The 7,644-nt window shown below is 44.9% G+C and overlaps 2 protein-coding genes across 2 annotated transcripts in view; one reads left to right on the forward strand and one right to left on the reverse strand.

Annotated features, from left to right (window-relative positions):
• Positions 1–617: 617 nt before the first annotated feature.
• Positions 618–1,721, reverse strand: LOC138372493 (antifreeze protein Maxi-like). The gene is made up of 2 exons (XM_069337963.1): positions 1,107–1,721; positions 618–728 (listed from the first exon to the last, which is right to left on the reverse strand). The coding sequence occupies exons 1-2, from the start codon at positions 1,719–1,721 to the stop codon at positions 618–620; spliced, it is 726 nt and encodes a 241-aa protein (XP_069194064.1).
• A 4,178-nt stretch (positions 1,722–5,899) lies between these two features.
• LOC123749569 (uncharacterized) overlaps positions 5,900–7,644 on the forward strand; it is a 3,207-nt gene continuing 1,462 nt past the window's right edge. The window contains exons 1-2 of the mRNA XM_045731666.2: positions 5,900–6,034; positions 6,589–7,644. The exon at positions 6,589–7,644 is cut by the window's right edge and continues 644 nt beyond it. Of these exons, the coding sequence (XP_045587622.2) occupies positions 5,900–6,034; positions 6,589–7,644 (1,191 nt within the window). The remainder of the gene's footprint in view (positions 6,035–6,588) is intronic.

Here is a 7,644-nt window from a genome sequence, read left to right on the forward strand (position 1 = left end):
AAAGTGTTTACACCACTAAATGAACACACACACACACACACACACACACACACACACACACACACACACACACACACACACACACACACACACACACACACACACACACACGTGTACTCACTCACCTAATTGTACTCACCTAATTGTGCTTGCGGGGGGGGGGTTGAGCTCTGGCTCTTTGGTCTCGCCTCTTAACTGTCAAATCGTGTGTGTGTGTGTGTGTACAGATTCAGGAATCTGTACACCAGTTGACTAACAGTTGACAGGTGGGACCAAAGAGCCAAAGCTCAACCCCCGCAAGCACAACTAGAATACACACGCACGCAAATGCACACGCACACGCACGTACATGCACACGCACACGCACGCGCACGCACTCTCACTCACCATATCCACAGAGGACAAATGGACCGTAGTAGAAGTAATACACAATTCTCCCAGGCAACAAGAGGTGTCAAGGAAGAAGTCAGAGGACATTAATAGTAACAATCAGAACGTCACAGTCAGCAACACTACCACAGTGAACGAGGACTGAGCTCCAAGTTCTCAGTGACTTCAATCAAAAAGATGAACGCTGAAAGAAGACACTTGCAAGTCGAACCAGTTAGGCAAGGTGGTCACGACAACGCAATGTGGATATCCAAGCCATCAAACACCAGTAGGAGCTTGGCGCCAGTGACATTGCTGCATATGGCTGCATATAGTCGAACTGGCTGCATATAGTCGAACTGAATGTATGGAGGAATACAAGGTACTGAGAGATGGAAATACAGAAGGGGAGGTTACAGGAGGGGGGGGGAGTGGATTCCTCAAGACGTCCAATGGGAGGACGAGGAAGAGTATGTGGCACATGGTTGAGTATATTATACGTTCTGTATCCAAGGTGCAGAATGGTTTTAGGAAGGGACGGAAATGCCTTATACAAACCTTTCCAATCACATGACGACGCTGCCTATGAATCGTCAGGCGAGAAAGGGAAAAGAGGAAAAGCAGTCAGAGGTAAAAAGGGACAAACCTGCCATTGAGTGGAGAATATCTGACAAAAAGATGAAATAAAGTGAAGCAGTTGAGACTGCTACAATGGACTGTTAAACTGTACTACTCACGGCTTCATCAGCAAGTGTGACTGTACTACTCACAGCTTCATCAGTAAGTGAGACTATATTACTCACAGCTTCATCAGCAAGTGTGACTATATTACTCACAGCTTCATCAGCAAGTGTGACTATATTACTCACAGCTTCATCAGCAAGTGTGACTATATTACTCACAGCTTCATCAGCAAGTGTGACTATACTACTCACAGCTTCATCAGCAAGTGTGACTATACTACTCACAGCTTCATCAGCAAGTGTGACTATATTACTCACAGCTTCATCAGCAAGTGTAACTGTACTACTCACAGCTTCATCAGCAAGTGTGACTATACTAACAGCTTCATCAGCAAGTGTGACTATACTAACAGCTTCGTCAGCAAGTGTGACTGTACTACTCACAGCTTCATCAGCAAGTGTGACTGTACTAACAGCTTCATCAGCAAGTGTGACAGTACTAACAGCTTCATCAGCAAGTGTGACTGTACTAACAGCTTCATCAGCAAGTGTGACTGTACTACTCACAGCTTCATCAGCAAGTGTAACTGTACTAACAGCTTCATCAGCAAGTGTGACTATACTACTCACAGCTTCATCAGCAAGTGTGACAGAGAATAGGAACGTCATGATACAGGACTCAAGAGCTAAAGGCTGTTCGCTGTAGACAAAAGTCTGTAATCAGCTAAGTGTTCTCTCTTAATATGTAAATGAGTTTGTCTAACACGTATCTCACATTAGTATATACGCCCGAGGGAGGGAGGCGAGCCATCATTATACTTCATAATATATTCATTATACCGATGTATTGATGAATTTTCGTCTTGTTCTGCAGTGTATATACAGGTATTTATGAAGTTGTGACAGCGTGTGATGTGAGATTGTGTTGTTAGTGTGTGTGGTTTTGTGTGTGTCTGTGTGTGTGTATTTACTATTTGTGATTGCAGAATAGAGCTGTTAGCTCTTGGACCCCGCCTTTCTGAGCAATCTATTTTTCCTCTATTATGTCTACTGCATATATTTGTCTCTAACACACACACACACACACACACACACACACACACACACACACACACACACACACACACACACACACACACACACACACAAGTACACACACACACACACACACTGTGGCCGTGGACAGCAGGCTGGATACGTAGTCCTGTGGACCGGGGTTCGATTCATAGCGCTGACGAAAATAAATGGACAGAGTTTCTGTCACCCTGATGCCCCTGTTACCTAGCAGTAAATAGGTACTTGAGAGTTAGACAGCTGTTACGGGCTGCTTCCTCTGTGTGTGTGTGTGTACTCACCTATTTGTGCTTGCGGGGGTTGAGCTTTGGCTCTTTGGTCCCGCCTCTCAACTGTCAATCAACTGGTGTGCAGATTCCTGAATGTACTGGGCTCTATCATATCTACATTTGAAACTGTGTATGGAGTAACAGGTAGCATTTCTCCATTTCAAGGAAGTGAATTACTTTTGTTTCAAGAGAGTTTTTCATGAGCAAGTGGGTGGTCTTACTCTTGTAGTATGTGATAAGCTGTATTTTCTGTTTAGTGTTGGTAGGGGGTCATGTTATTTTTGTCTTTTGCACTTTTTCCTCCTGTTAAAGAGTCTAATAGGTCCGACACACTCTTTAGTTTTGACCTTTTGACCAGAGGTAGCATGGTGGTTCACCTTAATTTTAATTACCTTTTAGACATTAACCATTACTGCACCTGTTGTTAACAAGGACCTGCCTTACTCTTTTGAGTTCTTTGTCAACCTACTTCCATCTGGAGCTGTGTGTAAGAACATGATTAACATACCGGTCACTACTAGCACTTAAGGCAATGTTAGTTCTCTGAGTACCTTTCCTTCAAGGCATCTGCCTGAAGAAAAACTGTTCCTTGTGATTGAGACTATTAAATTTATACGTAAATTACCACCTCCCCCTTTTCGTTCACGAACTAAATTCACGCTCGTAGGGCAGCGTGACTAGTCCTGAGTGAGGAGGAGGAAGGTCGGCCATTAGGAAATTAACAGCGCGGCTCTGAAGAAGTGTTCCTGGCAGCTGCTTTGTGAATGTAGACAAGAATATCTCCACTTCCGCCGTCGCATCCTCTAATTACGAGAGACCTCGTCCCAGTTGTGTTGTTTGACTTTTATATGAGCTCAATGATGAGTGATTCAGCCGGGTTACGAGGCCTGCATAATAACAAAATAGAGTGAGCCTCTCTTAATTATTTATTCTATTTTCATGTTGTCTAACAGTGCCAGTACATAGTAGTTTGAAGCAATTTGTTCATTGTAAACCCTCGGCAGCTCTTCAGTTTTTTTTTTATTAATACATTAGGTACATCAGCATTAGTGTACCTACCCTAGACTATATGAAGTGGAGTACAGTGTGTCAAAAAAGCTAACTAGGTGATGCTAAAAATCCCTATCACACAGGATGGTTAGTCACACAGAGAGCTCTTCAGTGACGACTTGAGAGACCAGTCTACTTGTCTCAAGACGCTAGAGTGCAGTGGCGCCGTAGCCACGAGGCTCTACATGTCGTCCAGCTCACAGTGGTCGTCTGCTCCTGTGTTTTCTGATTGTTATGTGGAGTTCGTCAGGTCAGATAATCTCACATAATACGTCAACTAACGACAAGTAGAGCAGCTCACTAACCAATTTAATTGAATATTACTGACTCATAATCTACGATAATAATCTTGATATAAACACTAAATCAACTCCCCAAATTAATGTGTACAGGACAACATCAAGTCGAAGATTAACTAAACATACAGTCCACTCATTTATATAATTTAAAATAACAATTTTATCTACTGGGAAATTCCCCACATTTCTCTCTGTCCGTTTCATGAGGGACTTCATGTCCCATTCGGTATCCTGTGTCTGGCCTCCTGTTTCCACCGCACTGTTTCATTACTTTACATTTACTTGGGTTGAACTTTAGTAGCCATTTGTTGGACCATTCATGTGTGCGTGTGCGTGAGTGTTTACTAATTTAATTGAAGAAATTTAATTGTACTTGTGGTTAACTACCCTGACACTGAATTTTTGTTCTAATGTCTTTGTGGCTCATTTGGGTTCTCAGTTTCCACCTGTGTCCCTTTGTACAAGTACCACCCGCATTAAATAATCTGTCTTTGTCAAGCCGATCAGTTTCTCTTGAGAATTTTGTATGTGGTGATCATGTCTCCCGTAACCTTTGTGTCTTTCAGGGACGTGAGGTTCAATTCATGGAGCCTCTCCTGGTAACGCATACCTGGAACTAATCTAGTGTGTATCTCCTATGTCCATCTCATTCAGTATAAATATTTGATGCAGTCTGCCTGATGGGTCATCATCTCCTCTTCATGTTCTCCCAGCGACCACAATATGCTAAGTATTCTGTGTGGATGAGAAACAAATTGAAACGGAATTCCTGGAAGCAGTCTGGATTCACCTGCACGATACTGAGGCTGGCCCCGAGTAGACATTGGACACACACACACTAGTGCTAGGGAGACGGGACACCACGAGCGTAGCTCTCATCTTGTAACTACACTTAGGTAATTACACACACACACACACACACACACACACACACACACACACACACACACACAAACAGACAATGTAATGAAACACACAGAGAGAAAGATCTAGGAGTTGATATCACACCAAACCTGTCTCCTGAAGCCCACATAAAGAGAATAACGTCTGCGGCATATGCGAGGCTGGCTAACATCAGAACGGCGTTCAGTAACCTGTGTAAGGAATCATTCAGAATCTTGTACACCACATATGTAAGATCAATCCTGGAGTATGCGGCCCCAGCATGGAACCCGTACCTTGTCAAGCACAAGACGAAGCTGGAAAAAGTCCAAAGGTATGCTACTAGACTAGTCCCAGAACTAAGAGGCATGAGTTATGAGGAAAGGCTGCGGGAAATGCACCTTACGACACTGAAAGACAGAAGAGTAAGGAGGGACATGATCACAACCTACAAAATCCTCAGGGGAATCGACCGGGTAAACAAGGATGAACTATTCAACACTGGAGGGACGCGAACAAGGGGACACAGGTGGAAGCTGAGTACCCAAATGAGCCACAGAGACGTTAGAAAGAACTTTTTCAGTGTCAGAGTAGTTAGTAAATGGAATGCATTAGGAAGTGATGAGGTGGAGGCTGACTCCATACACAGTTTCAAATGTAGATATGATAGAGCCCAATAGGCTCAGGAATCTGTACACCAGTTGATTGACGGTTGAGAGGCGGGACCAAAGAGCCAGAGCTCAACCCTCGCAAGCACAATTAGGTGAGTACAATTAGGTGAGTACACACACACACACACATACACACACACACACACACACACACACACACACACACACACACACACACACACACACACACACACACACACACATACACACACACACACACACACACACACACACACACACACACACACACACACACACATACACACACACACACACACACACACACACACACACACACACACACACACACACACACACACACACACACACACACACACGGGGGACCAAAGGCGGGACCAAAGAGCCAGAGCTCAACCCCCGCAAGCACAATTAGGTGAGTACACACACGAGTCCAGATTTGCTACAAGACTGGTTTTTCAGCTTTTAATATTTTAGCTATTGAAAAAAAAGCTGATGGAAATAGCCCTCACATTGCTGGCAAAGTGACACAAGTGCATCATCGTCGATGGATATAATAAGGAAGCACTTCTTGAGGGCATAAGTTGTGAACAAGTGGAATGAGAGAGTTGTGAGCAAGTGGAATGAGCCACGATACAGGAAGCTTTGGCAGCAATATCATTTACCGAACATCGATTGCAACACTTGGCCCAGGAGCTGAAGCTCGTCCTGCAAGGCCCACTCAACAAGCAGTCTCAACACTATGCCAGTACCGGCTGGTAATAACCATTCAGCTCAACCCAATTTGAATATAAACCACCAAGTACCCCTCCCCCCAACCCCCACGGTCTACGGTGATTGGTGGATGATGAACACGCTCGAACCTGATTGGCAGATAATAAGCACGCTCGCGAGCTGATTGGCAAAGAATGAACGCGTGAACTATGTCCCACTGATTCTTCACGAAGCTCAGCTAGCCAATAGCGATCGTGGATGCACATGTCAACAATGGACGATTTTTTAAATTGTCTGAAGGCGTTGCTGTATCGTAGGGAGAATATAATGCCACAATGGAGTAGTTGTATAAGTAGATGATATAGCTCGTAGTAGTAGTAGTAGTAGTAGTAGTAGTAGTAGTAGTAGTAGTAGTAGTAGTAGTAGTAGTAGTAGTAGTAGTAGTAGTAGTAGTAGTGGTAGTAGTAGTAGTTATGGTAGTAGTAGACAGGTATAGACCTATATACTTTATTTATACACAATTATCACCGTATTCTCTCTGACATAATAACTACTTTCGCTCGGTTCACCGGCCGGAGATCAAAGTTTTTATCGCTAGTTAAAGTCTCAGGTGTCCTGGGGAAACAAGAACAAGTCTCGGGTGTCCTGGGGAAACAAGAACAAGTCTCAGGTGTCCTGGGGAAACAAGAACAAGTCTCGGGTGTCCTGGGGAAACAAGAACAAGTCTCGGGTGTCCTGGGAGAACAAGAACAAGTCTCGGGTGTCCTGGGGAAACAAGAACAAGTCTCGGGTGTCCTGGGAGAACAAGAACAAGTCTCGGGTGTCCTGGGGAAACAAGAACAAGTCTCGGGTGTCCTGGGGAAACAAGAATAAGTCTCAGGTGTCCTGGGGAAACAAGAATAAGTCTCGGGTGTCCTGGGGAAACAAGAACAAGTCTCGGGTGTCCTGGGGAAACAAGAACAAGTCTCGGGTGTCCTGGGGAAACAAGAACAAGTCTCGGGTGTCCTGGGGAAACAAGAACAAGTCTCGGGTGTCCTGGGGAAACAAGAACAAGTCTCGGGTGTCCTGGGGAAACAAGAACAAGTCTCAGGTGTCCTGGGGAAACAAGAACAAGTCTCGGGTGTCCTGGGGAAACAAGAACAAGTCTCGGGTGTCCTGGGGAAACAAGAACAAGTCTCGGGTGTCCTGGGGAAACAAGAACAAGTCTCGGGTGTCCTGGGGAAACAAGAACAAGTCTCGGGTGTCCTGGGGAAACAAGAACAAGTCTCGGGTGTCCTGGGGAAACAAGAACAAGTCTCGGGTGTCCTGGGGAAACAAGAACAAGTCTCAGGTGTCCTGGGGAAACAAGAACAAGTCTCGGGTGTCCTGGGGAAACAAGAACAAGTCTCGGGTGTCCTGGGGAAACAAGAACAAGTCTCGGGTGTCCTGGGGAAACAAGAATAAGTCTCGGGTGTCCTGGGGAAACAAGAATAAGTCTCGGGTGTCCTGGGGAAACAAGAATAAGTCTCGGGTGTCCTGGGGAAACAAGAATAAGTCTCGGGTGTCCTGGGGAAACAAGAATAAGTCTCGGGTGTCCTGGGGAAACAAGAATAAGTCTCGGGTGTCCTGGGGAAACAAGAATAAGTCTCGGGTGTCCTGGGAGAACAAGAACAAG

Source organism: Procambarus clarkii, chromosome 39 (assembly GCF_040958095.1).
Source record: "Procambarus clarkii isolate CNS0578487 chromosome 39, FALCON_Pclarkii_2.0, whole genome shotgun sequence".
Classification (NCBI taxonomy): Eukaryota; Metazoa; Arthropoda; class Malacostraca; order Decapoda; family Cambaridae; genus Procambarus; species Procambarus clarkii.